General features: G+C 46.4%; 1 protein-coding gene and 1 long non-coding RNA gene across 9 annotated transcripts; both read left to right on the top strand.

The window, feature by feature from the left end:
• Positions 1-3,471: 3,471 nt before the first annotated feature.
• Positions 3,472-5,450, top strand: LOC123143259 (putative F-box/LRR-repeat protein 23). The gene is made up of 2 exons (XM_044562110.1): positions 3,472-4,555; positions 4,747-5,450. Exons 1-2 carry the CDS (start codon positions 4,080-4,082, stop codon positions 5,387-5,389), a joined length of 1,119 nt encoding a protein of 372 aa, XP_044418045.1. The 5' UTR covers positions 3,472-4,079; the 3' UTR covers positions 5,390-5,450.
• A 6,254-nt stretch (positions 5,451-11,704) lies between these two features.
• On the top strand, positions 11,705-20,109 carry LOC123143257 (uncharacterized). 8 transcript variants are annotated; one of them, XR_006470756.1, is made up of 11 exons: positions 11,705-12,111; positions 12,491-12,630; positions 12,735-12,841; positions 12,942-13,096; positions 13,211-13,408; positions 13,521-13,595; positions 16,266-16,372; positions 16,455-16,590; positions 16,767-16,842; positions 16,927-19,228; positions 19,775-20,109. It is a non-coding gene; the product is annotated as an uncharacterized lncRNA (long non-coding RNA). The 8 variants fall into 8 exon arrangements; XR_006470754.1 differs by lacking the exon at positions 12,491-12,630 and having other exon boundaries at positions 11,706-12,111; positions 16,322-16,372; XR_006470751.1 differs by lacking the exon at positions 12,491-12,630 and having other exon boundaries at positions 11,706-12,111.
• The last annotated feature ends 470 nt before the right edge of the window (positions 20,110-20,579 follow it).

Below are 20,579 nucleotides of genomic sequence, written 5' to 3'. Positions count from 1 at the left end.
AATGAATATGCAGCACCATTTTTTGGTTCAAGCAATACATAGATTATCTTAGTACTGTTGGCTTGGCTGTGTATAAGTTACCGACATAGTAGTAACATGGTTGAGTTATACTTCTTATTTATTTATACATCCGTTTGTTTGTTTCTCATCCGTGAGGAAATTTTCTAACCTTGCTCTAGGGATGGCAGTTTTGCCCATGGGTATGGGTACCCGCGGGTACCCTACCCGAATATAGTGGGCATGGGTAAGACTTGGCAAGATTTGGTACCCATGGGTATGGGTATCCATACCCGCAAAATATATGGGTAGGGCATGGGCATGAAATTGTGCCCATGGGTAACCCAATGGATACCCAGAAAAATTTAATAAATAAAAATAACCCCTATGATATGTGGGGTCGACATGCAACTTCTATGGCCAAACCCTCAATCCCTTATTCCCTAAACCGGCCATAGTCATAGGATTGCAAATTACAGATCACCACTCTTCCTTCAACCTATGTGGCTCATCGAAATAGTGAAATCTTGACTATTCGGCAACAGACTCTTGCCCAACACTCGGACCAGTATACCCTAGTTCCCATGGCTGCCTCTCTTTGTGTCGGGATTCTACCCACCACTTATTGTACTCCCTTTCCACCTCTAAAAGGCCCACCGGAGGGGCATCGTCGATGCTAAATTGATCGACAATCATCACTTGAATTTTAGACTCATTTCTATACTTTTTCAACAAGTAAATGCTATATATTGTACCCATCGGATATCCATTGGGTATGGGATACCCAATGGGTATGGGCATGGGTGTCAACATGTGCCCATGGGTATTGAAATGGGTGGGTATAGAAAGTTTTTGTGGGTATGGGTTTGGGCAGAAAAGGGTTGTACCCACCCATACCCTACCCATTGCCATCCCTACCTTGCTCACTTGCCGAGCCATGCTTTACATTCTTTATGCATCTGCTAGTTGTTTCTCTTTCATTGTGTATACGCAACATTAACTCTTTAGAATCTGCGTACTTTAACTCTTTAAAATGCGCATATGTCTCTTCTAGAGTTACTCTAGAATGGACAAGATAAACAATTTAGATTCATTCTTTGTTAGATAAAACATGTTACCCATGTTATGTAATGTTCATTGGGTGGATTCTCACCTGGTTGATGCCCATTTTTGCTTTGGTTCATGGATTCCTGGCTTCATATTATTATTCTTTTGCAGGTGGAGATCCAACTGGAAAGCAATGGGTGAGCAGAAGGCTACTAGGAGGAGCAGCGGTCTACCCTATTCATCCCTTTCATTGTTCCTATTTTTTTATTTTCGATTTAGAACATTGATGATTTGTGTGTGCGCTCTATCACAGCCTATGAAAATTTGTAAATCGATGATGATGTATGTACGTTTGTGCACTCCATGCCAGCCTATATGCTATGTGTATGTACATATGAACAATATGTATTACATGAACTATAATGTGTACATCACAGTATAGTAGGTGTATTTGTTTAAATCTTAAAATTACTAGCAGTGGCAGGCAGAAGTAAGTGCATGCATGCTTTTAGTAGTGGTGGCCAGCAAGTAAAGCCTTCCACTAGTATTCCTGTTACAAGTGGCGGGTGTTATTTCATGCTCATGCCCTCCACTGCTAACCGATTATCAATGACGGGCTTGCTTTGGGCCATGTTAGTAGTGGCGGGAGATCAGTGGCGGGCGCCCATGAGAGAATAGTACGCCACTGATGGGCTTTTAGCTTCCCAACACTGCTATGCATTCCTGTAGTAGTGAGGGTCCTCCATGAACCATCTTTGTCCAATCCCCAAGACAGAAAAGTTGGAAGAAGAAAAGGTTCTCACTTGCTTCACCGAACTTCGGCGTTTGGGCTAATCCCCAAACAAATTTTATCTTATCAAAGAATGCTAATGAACTAAAAGCTCTATCGGTGTTGACTTGTGCAATGGTCCTCCACCCTGCCTTAGCCTCGAATTTCTTTGCATCATCCTTCCCGATCACCACATCATCAAGTTCCTTGTTTAGAAGTTCCATGTTTTTTAGCATCTCCTCTAAATTGATCTCCCCCTTCCCCGATGTGGATCGTTCTCCTCCACCATGGTCTTAGGGTTATGGTCAGAGATTTCCAGATATCTACCTTGTCGCCTCACAGAGGGGCGTCGATTCGGTAACAATCAGAATCACTTGCGGTGGAGCTGCAAACCCTACAGTCTCATTGTTTTTCGACAAAGGGTTGCATTGACGGATACAATCATAACGAGCACACATCCGCCCTCTGCATACCGAGGATGCACACAATCAACACAAAAAAATCACGCTGGCAAATGGCAAAGTCAAATAAGACTGAAGCTATGCCTAGGCGCATAAAGAAAAAGAGGAAGAAATCCCTAACTGATCAAAACAATGGTCGATGATATGCCACAGTGACCATCTGTAGTATCCATCTTTCGACAACACATGGACTACGAGAAATGTTCTTCAAAGGCGATGCCTCCATGAAGGGAAGGACACGCAACTACCACCATCGCCGGATTCAACTGTCGAGGTCAAATCATGGGTTTTCATCCTGAAGATCGCGGTCGAGCAAAATCCAAGCGATGCCTTCATCAAGTAAAGATGCAAAAGACGCCACCGCTGAATTAAAACCAACAATGGCCAGACTTAGGGTTTTCACCTCCGGAGGTCAAAACCGGGTACTTGAGAAGCACCACCCAACTGAAGTCATTATATGATTTCTCCTTCACTTGCCACAATCCTAGCAGTTGCATATGCGCACAGTTGAACAGATGACCATACCCGGGCGAGCGAGTCCGCAAAGGAACCATCAACAGCTCCGCACCACCGGGTGCAGATCTGGACTGGTATGACTTCGGGGGACATCACCATTGCCCCGGATTGGAAGTTCCAAGCCCCATAGGCGACAGCTGCCCAACCGATGTCGCGCCCATGGGACAACTGCTCGTGGGAGGTAGCATCAGGGGCGGAGCTCTGCAGGGGCAGAACAGGGCCATGGCCCGCCCAGGAATTTGACAAAAATAAATTAACTATGTGTCATCTTAGCCCAGCCCACTGAGCCCACGCACGCACAGGCACAACATCTCGTCTCCTCGTCTCAAGCACGCACAGGCATCCCCAATTCCCCATCATCTCTGTAGCCGCTGCCGACCGCCGTGGAGCAACCGGAGCCCCGTGGAGCAACCGACCATCAGTGACCAGTGCGTGCTGCCGGCCATCAATTCCCGCCGTTGGTTTCCTCCGACTCCAAGTCGCATGACCTGAGCGAGCCCCCATGACTTAGCCCCCTGCCGCACACGCAGGTACGTGGGCAATTAGATAAGGAATAACCTGATTCTTTGACTTGGATATTTTGTTCAGTTCCGCATCCAGTTATCAGTCTTGCTAGTGAAGTAGTGATAAATAATAGCCTAATGATTTGATTTTATGCAAATTGCAATATAGGTACTCATGGGCAAGGACAATCAGACTCATAAAGAATTGATTTGGTCTTCAAAAGGAAAAGATAATTGATTTTGGTACATATTATATACATATCTTCTAGCTCAACCTTGTGACATGTTCTTATGATTCATAATTTGGAAAAAAAAATTGTGCTCTTCTTTAGTCCGGCCTGTCCAACTTTTTCTTTCAAGCTCCGCCACCGCCCATCAACCCCGGCCGGCACCGCCCATCAAGATATAGATCCGTGGGTGGCAGTTATCGAAAAGCCACCGCTCCCTGGGGTTGCAGAGGCGCCCCTAGACGGGTTGGTGGGAACATGCCGACGACGGCGGCATGCTTTCAGTTGGAGCGCTCCTGTTGCTCCATGGCTGCTGCTCAACCACGAACCAACGCAGCAAATGCAACTTCCGCCTGCAGTACTTCAGGTGGCTGCTGCACATCGCCGAACTCCCGAAAAAAGTGGATCGGGAGCCGCCCGAGTCGCTCCGGAAAAAGTGGATCTCCAATCTGCTATGTCTGTCACAATCAGATAACAGCGACGTTTTTTAGACGGGCTGTGATCAGGTCAGCAAACCGACCTACGTACGTGCCGCGCGGACACTCTATAAAACCATCCCATGGATCCACCGATATCGAAGCCAGTGCCAGCTCGCCACATCGTTCACATCGCACACACGATGCCATCGTCACCGCCGGCGGCGGCGGCGGCACCACGAAGCCGTCGATCCAAGAAAAAGACACGGACGTACCACGTGTCGGTGTTCTGGTTCACGCCCGTCCCGCTGCCGGAGAGGGACTGGGCGGAGCTGCACCCGAACCTGATCTCCTGCATCCTCCACAAGCTCGACCAGGCCGAGCTCCTGCTCGGCGGCGTGGCCGGCGTGTGCCGTTCCTGGCGGCGGGCCGCCCGGGAAGAGCCGGAGTTGTGGCGCTGCATCGATCTCCGTGCCGGCCTGTGGTTCGTCCCGCCGTTCCACCCCAAGTTCAGCCTCGAGGCCATGGTGCGGGCCGCCCTGCGGCTTAGCCAGGGCCAGTGCGAGGCCTTCCTGACCAACCTCGCCGACGACGATATCCTCCTCTTGCTCGCCAAGCAGTAAGATTTCTTCCTTCTTTTCCTTCCCTAATTAATTAATATATATATATCCCAAACCTTCCGAAAGTCTGTCCCCCGTTGTTAAGGTTTTTTACAGTTTCGTTGGATTAACTAGGGAGAATACGATGCATCTTCATTTCTTTCTCTTTGATTAATTGCATTCTTAATTATTTATTTGCCATATATTGCAGGGCACCTGCGCTAAAGTGCCTCCATCTCCATAGGTGCTATGTCTCGGATGAAGGATTTGCGACGGTGATTAAGATGTTACCTCTACTTGAGGAGCTCGAGATTTCCAAATGTCCGCAAATATATAGTAGGGAGACATATGAACTTGTCGCTAGAGCATGCCCACTGCTAAAGCACTTCAGACATGTCTCGGGAAAGAACTGCCATGCTGGTTATGCGATAACATTTGCGGCTCCAAGGATGCGCAAACTACGTTCCTTGGATGTTGTCGGTTGCACCTTCGGTAGGGAAGTTCTGGTAGCTATCCTAGACAATTGCCATGACCTAGAGTACCTTAACATGTCAGTGTGCGACCCTATTGCCATTGATAACCCACCAGAAAATCTTGCCTGGATGAGCATGGATGACCTTTATTGGTACTCGAGCAACTATTACGATGACTATACTGGTTGTAACTACTGCTATCCCTACAAGCCCAGGTATAACTACTGTCGTCCCTGGTCATATCCGCATTACAAAGACGATCCCTATTATGATTACTGCTACTACCTTGGTGACGGTGATGATGTTGATGATGCCGATCTCGAAGAGTATGAGAAGATACTTGACATCAAGAGCATGCGTAGGTACTTAAAACTAATGTAAGGGTGTATATATGTCAATAATGTTTCAATGCTCCATCTCAAATGAGTGCAAACTCGCCCAATAATACACACCTAACTTTTTTCTACATCTATTGTTCCATTTCGCTTGAAACAAGTTTAAGTGCTTGTCAAGTGAATGTGCCAAATTGTGTTCTTTATTTTCTAATTTCTATACCTTATCACTGAAACATTTGTCATCGGGACGCCCCCTCCCTCCCGCTCGCCCCCCGCGAGGCGACGGGAGGAACCCTACCGCGCTGCCGCCAACTCCTTTCCCCGCCCCCTCCTCCTCCCTCGCCGCTGCCAGAGGGCGCGGCCGGGCGAAACCTGGCCGACGCCGGCGGCGGTGAGGCCTCCTCGTTCCCCCTCCCAGCGGCCTTGGCGTGAGCCGACGCGGCTGGATCGAGGTGCCTCGCTGTCCCAGGGCGAGGCGGCGCTGCGGCGCGGCGGTGTGGTGATGGCGCTGCGCGTGGCGGTGGCGCGACGGGCTAGGCGTCGGAGGGTGCGCCGGTGCGTGGAGCAGCGGGGGCTGCGAGCGGCTGGTGCGGGCGTTCATGGCAGCGGTCGGATCTGGCGTGGCGGCGGTCGCGACGAGGCAGGGCGTCGATGGCGGGCTCCGGTGGCCTGGGCCGGCTCCTGGCTTGGCGCTGCGGTGGTGCAGGTCGCAGGTGACAAGGATCTGCGGGCGGCCGCCCCTGCCGCGTCGGAACCTTCCTGGTCTGGCTCTCAGACGTCGGCGGACGGCGCGAGGAGGCATCTCCGGTGAGCTTCCATGGATGCAGCTGCGGGTTGATTTGGTCTCCCTCATCAGCGGGCACGCGGTTGCCGATGGCCTCGTGGAGATGTGTGTCAGCTACCATGGTGGGGCGACATGGGAGTGCTCGCGGGGGAGCTTGGTAGGAGGGATAGGTGTCCTCGATGCGGTCGTGCCACCTGTCGCCGGCACGGTTTGCCGGTCCGGATGCGTCCGCTCCTCCTTCTCCCCCTTTCCCCGTGTTCGGCGGGGAGCTTGGTTGGAGGGATGGGTGGCCTCGATGCGGTCGCCCCACCTGTCGCCAGCACGGTTTGCCGGTCCGGATTCGTCCGCTCCCCTTTCCCCCCTTTCCTCGGCCGTGGGCGGGTTGGCGCGGGTTTACCAGCGGAGCGTCTGCGGGTGGTTCCATCGGTCGAGGGCCATCGGTTGGTCCAAAGCTCGGGCCTTTGTGTAGGTCTCGGGGTTGTCTGATTGCAGGGCGGCGGCTCTGGCGGCGGGAGGCACGATGTTCGTGGGCAGAGCGTGCGTCTCAGGTGCGGGCAGGCAAACATGACAGCGTGGGTGGCGTGGTTGCGGGTGGTTGACGGAGTTAAGGTTCAAAGGTGGGGTGTGAGTGTCGGGGTACACTACTTGTCCGGTCCTTTGACTGGCCGACGGTGGCGGTGGCCATTGCCGCCGTACCCTTCCTGAAGGCTCCGTCGCGGCGTTCTCACTCTTGTCGTCTTGCTCTAGGTGAAAACCTGATCTTCGCTGATCGCGCGGTGGCGGCTATCCATGGTCGTATCCTTCTTGGAGGCACCGCTTTGGAGGCCAGGCTTTGTTTTGGTCCAGTTCACCTCTGGTGGGGTGGTGTGTCGGTGTCTGGCACCTTTGTATCTTGCCTTGGATGTGTGCGGTGTGTGCGTTGTTCGGTATCTCGAATGTACTCGGTGATGTTTGCTTTATAATATAAAGCGGGGGAAACCCTTTTTCGGTAAACATTTGTCATCTTCTCCCGGTGCGAAACCTTCCTACCCCTAGCACAAGCAGATTGTGAACTCGCCTTTACATCAAATTCTGAAATCGCACACAACAAAGAGAGGCTCGTTTGGCTTGCTTAGCCAGCATTTGGTAATGCTAAAACTGATGCACAACAAAATTCTGCATAGACCCGTTCAGTTTGCTGCCAATGACCCGTAAATGGTGCCCCGTATAAGTACAAAATGCCAATGACCCGTAAATGGTGCCGCGTAGAAGTACAAAATGCCAATTCTCAACTTGTTACTCCCTCTGTAAATTAATATAAGAGCGTTTAGATCACTATTTTAATGATCTAAACGCTCTTATATTAGTTTATGAAGGGAGTACTTTTTTATGCCAAAACCAAACAGGTCAGAAAAAACTCACCCATGCCTGCCTATGTAGAGCTTGGCCAATGCCTTACCGTGGACAGCTGCCTTGGGACTCTCTATAGCCCGTTAGAGCATGGTTAAGAGTATAACCATTCCGCAAAAAAATATAACCAATTGCTGGCTATATGATGTTGCCATGTCATATATAGTTACCACTTATAGTCACTCATGCGACAATTTTAGCTACAAGGTATAAAAATACTATTTTTTTCATCTTCTCTCTATTTCTTTCTTCATAATTATTGCATTTGTCTAGGAGTAAGCATATAGCCAGACTCTTGCATGAGAGCCCACTCGCATCATTTTATCATGTCTCCATCCTTCATATAAGCAAAAGTGGCATGTACGTAGACTATAAGCCCATTATTATACTTGCTCTTATGGCACAATAGATAGCTCAACATTTTAGACGGGCCATGATCAGGCCAGCAAACCGACCTACATACTGCCAGCTCGCCACGTCGTTCACATTGCAACCGTGATGCCGTTGTCATCGCCACCGGGGGGTGGCGACACCACGAAGCCGTCGATCCAAGAAAAAATCACGGATGTTCCACGTGTCGGTGTTCAAGTTCATGCACATGTCGCTGCCGGAAAAGGACTGGGCGGAGCTGCACCCAGACTAGTCTCCCGCGTCCTCCACGGGCTAGACCAGGCCGAGCTCATACTGGGCGGCGTGGTCGCGTGTGCCGCTCCTGGCGACGGGCCGCCCAGGGCCAGGAGGAGCCGGAGCTGTGGCGCCACATCAACGTGCACGGTCGCCTGTGGCTCGTCCTGCCGTTCCACCCCAAGTTGACCCTCGACACCATGGTGCAGGCCTCCCTACGGCTCATCGCGGGCCAGTGTGAGGCCTTCCTGACTGACCTCGCCAACGATGATATCCTCCTCGTGGTTGCCAAGCAGTACGATTTCATTCCTTCTTCTCTTTTCCCTAACAATTAAGTATTATCCTCAAACCCTCTATGTGTATTCTTTAATTGGAGGGGAGGGGGGATACGTGCAGTTTTTTAGAGAAAAGATACGTGCAGTTTTATTTGAAGGGTAACGTTTCCGAACTAATTGCAGAGTTTTGCTTGGGTGCAGCTATAGATAAGTTCACAGATTTCGATGCAAATTAAAGATGAAGATTATTTTTTTGCGAATATGCAAAACTTACATATCATTTCATTGATAGGAGGAGAAGAATGAGTACAGTGGAGTACACATGACACGAACGCAAGCATGCATGAACATGATGCCCAGAGCAAAGAGTCAAGGGATACTCAGCCCGAACAGAGGATACATCACAACTAAACCTACCAAACCCGAGTCAAGACCGGCGGTGCCAAACTAACGAGAATTTCAACATCGCCTGAGCCAATATCAGGGACACCGCAAACGAGCAATAATGCCTTCAAGAAGGAAGACGACGCCGTGACGCCGTCACTATCCGGTCCGGGGGACCCGGACCTAGGGATCCCTTTGACTCCAAAGAGGGGCGCAGCTGAAGGCCTTGGCAGCACCTCCAAGATTAGAAATTACCCTTTCAATCAAAAATATTAGATTGTTCTGATCTATTGTTTGATGTGTTGGAAGAATAGGGATTAGACTTAGTCGATCATGAATGTATTAGAATGCCTTTTTTTAGGTAGCTTTAAATTAATGTAAATTTTTAAGGGGGTGTACGAAGCAAAACCCCTGATTGCATACCTAATTATTAGTCAAATCATTATCTTATTTGATGCTACCTTTCAGGGCACCTTCTCTTAAAATTCTCCATCTTCGCAGGTGGCAACCCCCTGCCCAAGGACGTGTGAAGCTAAACGTCGATGCATCTTTCTGTGAGGAATTGGGTGAGGTGGGCGCATGCATGGTCCTGAGAGACAGCAACGGCGCCATCATCTTGTCGGTGTGTAGGAGTTTGCACAACTGCGCCGGGCCTCTACAAAGCGGAGCTCTTGGCTTGTTTGGAGGTTCTGAATTTTGCTATGCAATGGTCACAGCCCGGTTGACGTGGAGATGGATTGCCTTGCTGCGATAGAATCAATCCGGGCACAGATGGGGGACAGGTTGCGGGCACCAAAATGATGCCAGTCATAGATTAGCTTCTTTTGGTTGCGTAGAATCTAGGACATCAGTTGGCTTCGGTGGCTCTGTTAATGTACCACAAACCACAACCACGGTTTTCAATTCCAGTTTCAGAAAAATTTCAGCACCAGCCGAAATCACCAAAATTAAGTGAATTTTGATGATTTCATTTTGCACTTAAGCTAAATGACCGAAATATTCAGTTGAGTTCAATTAAAATTTTGAAATTTTCTAAAACTATTTATAATATTTTTTGAATTCTTGTGCAATACTGAAATTGCTGAAATATTTTGGCCGAAACCTAATTATTTAAGTACACGAAATTCAGTGAATTTCATTCAAATCTCACTGAAAGTGAAAACCATGGCAACAACTATGTTCGGAGAATCTCCCTCCAGCTTAAGCAATGAAATTGCTTTTAACCATGCAAAAAAAGAAAAGAAGAAGAGTGCACCCCCGCGTGGTTCTGACTGTGTGAAACAGAGCGAGCAGAGACACCCAACACGGTAGTCCAAACTATTCCAGTTTTGTCAAAACGGACAGGTTTTGCTCTACACGCAGCAGGTCTTTGACGGAAATCAAGTCCTAGCACATATTCAACTCGCGGCCGGGCTTTGACCAGAAAAGCATCAATATGCACCAAATCAATGATCGCCCTGATTGCATGGCAAATATGGCTGGAACGAAACGCATGCACATTCAAAGGAAAACTGCCAAGATCACGACATGCCGCCGCGACATTGAACAATGGAGGATTGCAGGGGCAAAATGTATAGATCACCCTTTTGGGGACGTGCCGTGCGCACAAGATCGTTAGCCAGCATAGGGATGGTACCAGGCTGGCTGTTATTTTTACCTCTCTTTCACTCCTCCGATCACTTGATCACCATTGTTTTGTCGCGCCCTCTATCTACTAAATCAATGAAATGCCATTTATAGCTGGATCTTTCAAAAAAAAAAATGGAGGCAGCGGTATCTTCTTCACTTCAAGCAACCACAAAAACAAATGCTCTAAGGTAAGCAGATGCTGGCTCCGTTTTTAGATCTTTTTTCAAGCTTTGTTAGGGTTTGTGTCCTGCTCAGGAAGGTGAGAGGGTGCCGGCTCCCTGAAGATGGAATAAAGGTCTCCCCGCCTAGCCCCCGTTTCGGTGATGCATCTTGCATCGTCGGTGGGCGTGTGGAATTGTGTCTCCGGCGAATCTGTCTTTGGTGGATTTGCTCGGATCTGTTCGTCGTTCGTCTTCGTTCGTGTGTTTTCAGGTTGGATCCTTTTGATCTAGACTCTTCATCCGCGGCGGTTGCTGTTCTGGTGCGTTGGTTCTACGGGGCCTTAGCACGACGACTTCCCGACTGTCTAATACAACAAGGTTTGCCCGGCTCCGGCGAGGGAGGGGCGATGACAGCGGCGCGCCTTGGTCTAAGGATCTGGATGTAATTTTTATTATTTCTAGTGTTCGTTGTACTACAATGATTGAAGATGAATAGATTGGAAGTTTTTCCTGCAATAAAAAAAAGGTAAGCAGATGCTCCTGAAGCACAAACACAATGCTCTCAGGTAAACAAGCCCACAAACAAAATTGGGCTGGAAGGAAAACGCATGACAAAGTGGGTCTGCTCATAAACCTCATTACTGGGGCAGCGCACGACCTCGCACAACGCGCCATGGTGAGGATCGTGACGCAAGGCAGCAGAAAGATGCCGTTACAGCATACAAAGAGTTCAAATCTAACAACAATAACCACTACTACCACCATTGGTAAAACAACCTCATCCATCAGGAACACGCACAGGCATGGCATGCATACATACATACATCCAGAAACAAGAGACGGCAGTAGCACCGGACGCTCTCAGAGTTTAGTGACTCTCGGCTGTTTGATCTCGTTCCTGATGCGTTGCGGCCGTCGGATCGCGCCCTCGGTCGATCTCGTCCGTCGGATCGAAGACGAGACCGCTGACGCGCCTCGGTCGTGCCACCGTGCGTAAATAGCCTGCACCGCCGGGGGCATTTTCGTCATTTCACTCACAGGGGGTATAAAAGGGCCGGCTCCCGTGAAGACAGCCCTAGCCGGCTCCCCTCCCGCGCGCCTCCTCTCCTCCTTCCCCGCCGCCGCCCGGCCTCCTCGTTCCACCGCTCGCGCCGCCTCCTCTCCCGCTCGCGCCGCCTCCACCTCCCCACCAGCGCCTCCCACTCCTCCTTCCCCGCCGCCGCCCGGCTTCCTCCCCTCACGGCCTCCTCCTTCCACCCCCCCGATCTGGAGCCGCCCAAACCCTAACGCCCCGCCCCGGCTCCGGCTCCCACGGGAGGGAAGGAGGAATGGCGAGGCGAGGCAAAGGCGGCGGCGTATGGGACGTGGCACAGGCGGCGTGGGGGGTCGGCCTTCTCCCCCCCTACTCCCTCGCTGATGCCGACGAGGACCGTCATGGCCGGCGGACTGCTGGTCGTCGATCCGCGCGCCTCGGCCTTCTGCAGCTTCTCCGACCACCGCTCCCGACAAGGACCCGACCGAGGTGTGCCCTCCTCTCCTCTCCTCTCATTCCCCTGCGCAGCTATAAGTGCTTGTGTGCAAATCAAGTCAATCTTGCTCTTGTTCAATAACCATGGAGGTAATTAAAATAGCCAGATGCTATTTCTTTTCTTATAGTACTGGAAGGTTTGTTAGTGCCATGCAACTGCATACACAGATGTGGTGTTTTTCAGTTGAAAGGTAGCAATGTCTATAGTTAAATGGTTTCCATACAGTGAACTTCATTGTTTGGCTAATGGTTATTTTAACTTAAATGACCTGGTAATTGATGCACATCTGTTTTCACCCTTTATCTTAAAAAATTGTTGCATGCTCGTGTTTTGTGCTTACATGTAAGGTTCATGTGCCTGGTATTCTTTCAGGTTATTGTCAGCTGATAGATAGGAATTTAGAGGAAGCAACTTATAAATGGGGGGCAATGATGTTACTGTTTCTTTTCCTTTTATTAGCGTGCATGCCAGGGCTGACTGCCTTGTGCGTATCATGATGAGGAGTAGCAGCAGTACGTCGGCTCAGTCCCAATGGCAATGTTGTTTGTTATTTTGTATTATTCAACCACATATGTATGTCTCTTTCTCATGGCCATGGTAACTTGAAAATCTGCAGTGCCATATTTGCTCGCTCTGCCGAGCACCGTGGAGGAGGCAAGGGGCCGTTAGGGAGTAAATCAAACATTTGATGAGTGCCGCACGCCCGCATTCGATGTCGGAGAGGTCAGATCACTGCAGTTTTATGGTGCCACAAAAATTGTTTTATTTTCCTCAATTGCAACTCCAGCTATTCTCATTGCACATATGATGCTCACTTTCACAGATATATTAGGGGGGAAATCGATCTCGAAAATGATATAAGAGGCATGTTATGATTTAAGGGTGTTTTCCACTCTGTCGCACCAATTGCAAGGTGTTTATTACCAAGGGTGTTCAGGAGAACCTATTTATTCTATTTCAGAAACAACTTGAGATTAAGTATGAATCAATGGAGTTGATTTTGATTCCCATAGACCTAATATGTGTTTTGCATTAAGTGATGATCCCACTTTGATGCTTGGATGTCACAACGGTGGTTGTCGTTACTTCCAGGATGGGTTTGTTTTGTGACGGGTGCATGGTGCACTAGAAATATTCACCACTTTTACTTGACCCCAAATGGCATGAGATTAAGGATGCATTGGAGCCAGGGCAGAGGCCTTCTGATCGGGTGGATATTGTTGTTGGGATCTATCATATGAAGCTTAAATGAGATCAAGTCTGGGCGAGCTTTTGGCCCAATTAAGGCTGGTACTATGTTCTGTTTAGTTTAAATCAAATGCACAGTTTCTTTTTATTCTATGTTGTTATGTTTCTGTCGGTTGGTGTTCTAGCTAACTGAACTTCAACATGTTTTCTGCAGTGTTGTATACCGCCGAGTTCCAAAAATGAGGCTTGCCACACGGGCATATACTCGTCTGGCGTAAATGAGACAAAGGTGAGGTCGGTGTTGAAAGTATCGAGTCATTTATTTCCTTTGAGATACCTAATCCACTAGGTGATCCTCTAGGATATGTTTTAGTTTCTGAATTCATGATGCATGGTCAGTGTAGTGAGATGGATGATAAATGCATTTGCATGAAAAAATGTTGTTGCTCAAAATATTTTCCAAAATAGTTAAGAGATTCAACTATCATTGATGAACATGGGTTTGCCTTATACCGACGTCGTGATGATGGTCGAACAATTTATAAAAATGGCCATTATCTCAACAACAGATCAGTAGTACCTTATAACATGACATTTTACTTAGAATGTTTCAAGGCCATATAAATGTGGAGTGGAGTAATAAGTCGCAAGTGATGAAGTACCTGTTTTAGTATATTACCAAGGGTGCTGATTACTCTAAAGTTGTTCTAGAAAGGCTATGAATTGATTTATATTCCCTCCGTCCCAAAGTTGAGTCACTTATTTTGGGACGGAGGGAGTATATGCAAAACAAAGATATCTCTAGGTAGAAATGTGTGCTGCAGTTGTGATTAGAGATCGAGGTCGGATCAGTTTTTTGATTTATGTATTAGCAATTTGTTTTCTTTATTAGAAAGTCAGTGCCTTATTTAGTACTTCCTCCGTTCCGATTTACTCGTCGTGGTTTTAGTTCAAAATTTGAACTAAAACCACGACGAGTAAATCGGAACGGAGGGAGTACGTGTACAATTCTCATCATGGATGTTCACTTTGGTGCATGCTATTTTCCATAGTCATAGGGATGGTATTTAGCTTACTAAAAGGGCAATGACTCTTTATATTGTTAATTCTAGCTAATTGGTTGATTAGTATCGCACAATATGATTCATAGAACACTATAGTGTTTTTTATTCAGAGAAAGCACTTGATAGTTGGGGATTCAGAAGAAGAAACTAATAGATAGGACAAGCCTTGCATATACATAAAAAGAAAATCTTGCTGTGAGTCTCAAATTTCCTTTTTGGGGTTTGCACACAAATCCCAAATCTTGCAGTTTCTTTCGAACCCCATGTTTGTGCATGTCTAATTTTTAGGGAAGGTTTGCCCGTTGCATTGTGTAATACTATTTGTTATACAGATCTTTCTGAATTAGTATACTCTATTTTGTTAAGCCAAGAAAAAAAGAATCCAAGAGGTCCTGATATTTATGGGAAGTGGATCTCATGTTCCTTCTTCTGTTTCTTCTTGCTGAAAGGAAGATTTTTTTCTCAGGCTACTGTGGCTGCTTTCTGGTTCTTTGTTCCTTGAATTTTGATTTCTCCGTTCCCTCTTTCCTCTTCTTCTTCCGATCTTCCTATGTGCAACATAAATTTAGGATGTTGCCTGATTGACTATATGTTGTATGAATTAAAATACAAAGTCGATTTTAAAACTGTCGGTTATTCATATGGCATTAGTTAGATAAACAAACATGTTATTATGTATCCACTAAACAAATAAGTTCTGCTAAACTTGGCATGAAGAACAATGGTACCAGAGAAACGTTCTTTTAATTCTAATAGCGAGTGCCAGGTGGATCTGCCCATTTTTCTGTAGTCTAGGTGAAAGTGAAGAAGTGCATAACTTAGTTGGCACATGGATGTAGCCCCGTATGGTGAAATTGTTGCCCTCACATGCACAGTCCTCATCTCTGATTGCATGTCGTCTTTTAGGAGCACAGGACACGACATAAGAAAGTCAATAACACTGATTACTAAAATTTGGATGGTTAGAGCCTAACTGAATTAGTAGAATTTAGCCCTTCTAATATGGATGGGCATATTATACAAATAAGTATCAACATTTGAGTGGGTGCTATAGAATAAGAATGGCACCAGGAAATTGGTGAAGATGTGATAAAAGCTACTCCCTCCATTCCATATTAAGTGGCGTTGATTTAGTACTAAATTAGCGACACTTAATATGGAACAGAGGTGATTTAGAAAACCAGTCTATACTATTGCATCTAATCAATGGCCGAAAGATTTAAAAACCCAGCCTACACTATTGCTTTAAAAAATCAGGCTGTTTACCAAAGTTATTATCTAAGATGTGATCAATGCCCAAGTTACTATCTAAGATGTAATCAATGCTTTCCTTTGGGTCTGACTGAGTCAAAGATAATAGTGCATCAAGCTGTATGTGGTTTGCTATCTAAGATGTATGGAAAATAGGGTACTTGGACCATTTTGGGTTGGCCCTGTATGTGGTTTGCTTACTCAATATTGACCTCACTGCCACTATGCTTGCTTCTGAAACTCTTTAGCACAGAACTATATGTTCTGTTGCTCTTAATAATCAGGCTAAATGCTTTTGCTTTGTACCGAACTTTATGCCCTGCTGCACTTGCTAAATCCTTCTGCTTAATCCTTTGCATTTGAACAAAGGTCTACTGTTCTTACTCATTTGACGCCTAATTTATATGGTTTGCACCATTGTATGCCATTGAAGAGCCATATGAATAAGTTATCTTGGACTACTGCTATGATTTGCTTTTGGTGTATCATGCTATCTTTTGAACAGAGGGCTACAACTCTTACTCATTTGCCACCTAATTTACATGGATCACTGATTTATATGTTTCTTTATGGCATAGCAGAAGTGTCCTGCTATGAACCAATACCTAATTTATATGGTTTTTCTATGCTATCTTTTGAAGTAGGCGAAGGCGTCTGTCTGAAAGAAAGTGATGTGCTTTGGTGTTGTTATATGTTCCAGAGGGGGCTGAAGAGGAAGCCATTGGCGCTCATCAAGAAGTTGCACAAGGCGGTAATTGATGCTCCAACCTGGCCTCTCTGCTCTTGGGTGTAGTGAGCTGCCTGTTGTTTATAACTGTCTTAATGTTCTACAGTTGTGCCACTTGCGAGTGACAACATGCCAGAATGTGTCCTTTTTTTCCTTGGATGGACATGGCTGTTGGCAGCATATGATTTGCAACGTACCAATTAGCATCTGCGCTTGAGTGTACCATGGAATCGGCTGGTCAAGTACATTTTCTTGCCAAAACATTCCACTGAGTTTTTTTTTGGGTCAATACGATGTACATTCTTGGTGGCTGTAGCCTGTAGTGTTTGAACTGTCCATTCTGGTTGCTTTCACTGACACTGTTATTGCTGATGTTGTACAGAAAATTATATCTGAGGGTTTTTTGTGCTTCCTGTAGGTTTATACAGCATGGCATAGCACAAGTACTATATTCTTGAGCTATCATCTTCCTGTAGGCTGAGATCTTTGCACCTGTATGTCTTACCTATTAGTCATTCTGCTAAGTAGTAATTACTAAATACTTGTTTCTGATAAACAACGGTGCCTTTCTTACACAGGTTGTTTGATGCGTTCGTGCGCGTCGGCGGGACGGTGTGCAAGGCGCAACTCCGACGTGGTTCCTCGCCGGTTGGAAGGCGTTCAGGCGCAACCCCGGCGCACACTGAGTACTGCCTCGGCTACAACCTCCCTCGGTGAGCTCCATCTTCCTCCTGCTCCTCTGCTTCGGCTACTGTATGGGACATGGCCATGGCTATATTGATCCATCTAGAAAGAAGAAACGAAACACCTCAGAGTGCTCCTCAGAGCTCATGCACTCTCGGCCGTCGGATCCGTTTCCTGATGCGTTTCCGGCCGTCGGATCAAGCTGACGATCGATTTCAGCCGTCGGATCGAAATTGAGGCCGTCGGAATGAATAGTGTGCGCCTGGTCGTGCCACAGCGCGTAAATATCCTGCCCCGCCAGGGGCATTCTCATCATTTTGCTTTGTCTGTGGCGGTGGCGTTCGTGCTAGGGCGATGATGATTAGTTGTGGATGAAATAAGTGTGCTTTTGAGCAATCGAGGCACCTGTGGGTATCAAGTTGGATCCTCCTTGTTGTCTCTAGAATCCTTTTTGATCCTGTGATAGCTATGATCTGTCCTTGGATGGTCATTCTTGTTGAGTGATAACCAGGGCAGCTCCATTGTATAAATAGATTGATCTGGTGATAAGAGATGATGGGGGTAGGTTATATGATGGAGGTAAGGCGAATCTGAGCCCACTATGCAATAAAACTGCAGCTACCTCCCCTAATGTGTGTAGTATTGAAGGCAAAAGAGAACTTTTCATGTCTTGCTACTTTAAAATTCCAAAAAGGTTCATTCTTCCTTTGCTGGTTACTTAACCATGATTTTTTGTTTTGCTTTGGTTCTGGTTGAGATACTAAAGGTTGTTTATATAAGAAAATAACAGACACTTGTAGTTTTGTATGCCTCAACTGTAGCTTAGGATCCAGTGTTGTAATGTTTTTCCTAAGTAAAAATAACTCTAATCAATAATAGTGGTTCTATCCTTCTGATTTGAACTGAGAGAGGGCCACTGATTCTTGATCTTAAGGTGACCCTATTTTACTATGCCTCATGCTCATGCTGCTCTATGTTCCCTTTTAGTGTTTCTTTCCGCTGTTGCTACATTCCATTTTTTGTATACTACATGCTCTTTTTGTATCTCAATCTGCATGTGACATAACTAAATAATACATCTTCGACCAGTATTCACATTGAGATGGAAGGTTATATCTGATATCACCTAGCTCAAGTAGGAACTTTCTGCTCCAATGTTTGCTATGCAATACTTGCCTTGCCATGTTTGTTAACTATTGTGCCCTAAAATTTGTGAATGAAATGATTACATCTTCCTGTTTGTATGAGGTGGCAAGTCATTTTATTGCCTACTCTATAACATAAATTCCTTGTGATGTGCTGATAGGGAGAAAATTGTGTTATTTATGATTTTTTTCCCACTTGACATCTGCAAAGTAGAGATATGGAGCTTGGAAGCATTATATTGGATTTGAATCTCACTGATAATGCACCAGATATGCAGTTGTTTTATTGGGAAGTGAGGTCTATGATGTCTTTGATGCCATTTTTGTTTACCTCAATCTTGCCAATCGTGCTTGAATAGAGTCAAGGTTGAGTTCCAAACAAAATGATACATTGTAGGATCTCTTACTTTATAGGGAAATGCATGAGTATATTGCTGTTGCGCATATGTGACTGCAGTTTGTATTTTGTCATATCTATCAGTCCTATACCGATGTTTGAAACCAATTTAAGTGGTCCTTTGGAAGGTTTTTCAGTTTAGTCATGTAACACCCATGTGCTGGTATATTTCATTCCCTTGTGAAGTGAATCGTTTATGTGTATGAAAGTTTTTCGAATATCACAAAAAACTCATCTATCATGGATGGTTACTTTGATTTTTTAGATGTAAACAGTTTCTCAAACCTTCCTACTAACTTGACTATTACCTGCTTAATTACAACATTTGGACCGGCACCTTCGCACCAAGGCGCACAGCCGGCTCGCCGCAAGTACACCTACGCTGCCGCCTCCCCTGGGGGCTGCAAGGTGAAGTGGACGACCGAGGAGAAGCCGCACGGCGCGTCTGGGCTCTCAAGTGGGAGGCGGAGCTCGCCTCCCCCCAACGACGTCAGCTTTGATCACAAGTGGAAGTGGGAGCCCAAGTCCAAGCCCCGTGCCGCCGGCAAGGCCAAGACCAAGCTCGAGGAAGCCAGCGAGGATGACAAGAATAAGCCGGCGAGGAAGTGCACGCAGATCGAGGAGGTCCTCGCCGGCTGCGACGCCATCCGCAAGGTACTCAGTACAAAAGATGAACTTTTTTGGGGTGTTTTCAGTAGATTTCCGACTGGTTACAGTAGTTTAAAGACTGCAGTGGAATTTCAATATAATGCCAAGTCAACTTACTCAAAGTTTGCATACTGCCAAGTTAATTTACTCCATTCTTAAATGAATACTGCTAAGTTCCACAGATGCATGAGTAGATTTAAGAGAAAGATTGCAGTAGCTTAAAATGGAACTTCGCTTCACTGTTTTGGAATATTCAGTAGCTTAAAGATTGCAGTAGATTTTGACTTGGTGCAGTACTGAAACTTGCCTTGTTAGATTGTTAACTTGCTTTTATACTTGATTGTGTTAATTTTGTGGAGTATTGTATCTCATGCTTAGTGCTGCACCAAGATTCAGTATCTTGAACTACTCTAGTATTGCTTGAACTACTCCAGGAGATCATCTTAATTCTGTTAATTCTATGGAGTAGTTTCAGTAGTTTTACAGCAGCAGTACTCTTGCCTGCATATCCTTTTGTAAAACAATTATTTTATCCTTGACTTTCCTCTACAGGATGATGACTATCTAATGGTGATTCCCTATTCCCACATTTTTTGCCCTCATGTTGCAAGCTCTAAAGCTGCCCCTGCAATTTACCATCACAAGACATGTCTGGGCAGCAAGTCTCCTGTGGCGGTTACTTTTAATTCATCGTTACAATTCTTTGATGGTTTGCTTGTTCAAACCTCGATATCTGCCTGTAGATTCCCGTTGTTATCTTTGTAGTGGAAGGTACCACCTGGTGGTATGTTGCTATTTTCACTTTGTTCTGAACAAGGCATGTATAGATTTCAGATTTTAATTCCTATTTGTCTGTCGTAAAAAGTAATGTATGGTCGTGTGTTTTATCTCTGGTCGTATGAAAGCACCGAGCTTGATTCTGTCTTATAACCTGATGTTCATCTTCAGTTCCATTATGTTTTGCTTCTAACACAATTGGTTGTCTACACATGCTATCCCTGGGTTCTTACCGACAAATTGTTACATGTTTTGTCTAAACGTTCTCACCGGCACCCTTGCGCCACGGCGCGAACCCGATCTAGTTTACATGAAGCGGCGGCGACCGCCAGATGACTTGTTCCTAGTTAACAGGCTTCCACTCATCAACCATCTTGGGCTGCTGTTACTTCTCCTTGAGCTTCATCACAGGCTGATGCTGTGCTCCTTTGGGCATAGGATGGCCCTGGCCCTGGCCGCGACCGTGATATTTCCGCTGCAAAACACGCAGTACAAATTCAAAAGAGAGACGAGCGGCAGGAATCAATGATACGAGCTGTTTCCTAACAAGCAGGAGCTATGAATGACCAAAGATGGATGG

This window comes from Triticum aestivum, chromosome 6D (genome assembly GCF_018294505.1).
Source record: "Triticum aestivum cultivar Chinese Spring chromosome 6D, IWGSC CS RefSeq v2.1, whole genome shotgun sequence".
NCBI lineage: Eukaryota > Viridiplantae > Streptophyta > Magnoliopsida > Poales > Poaceae > Triticum > Triticum aestivum.
Note: the sequence above shows the minus strand (reverse complement) of the source record. Positions and strands in the feature narration are given on the sequence as shown.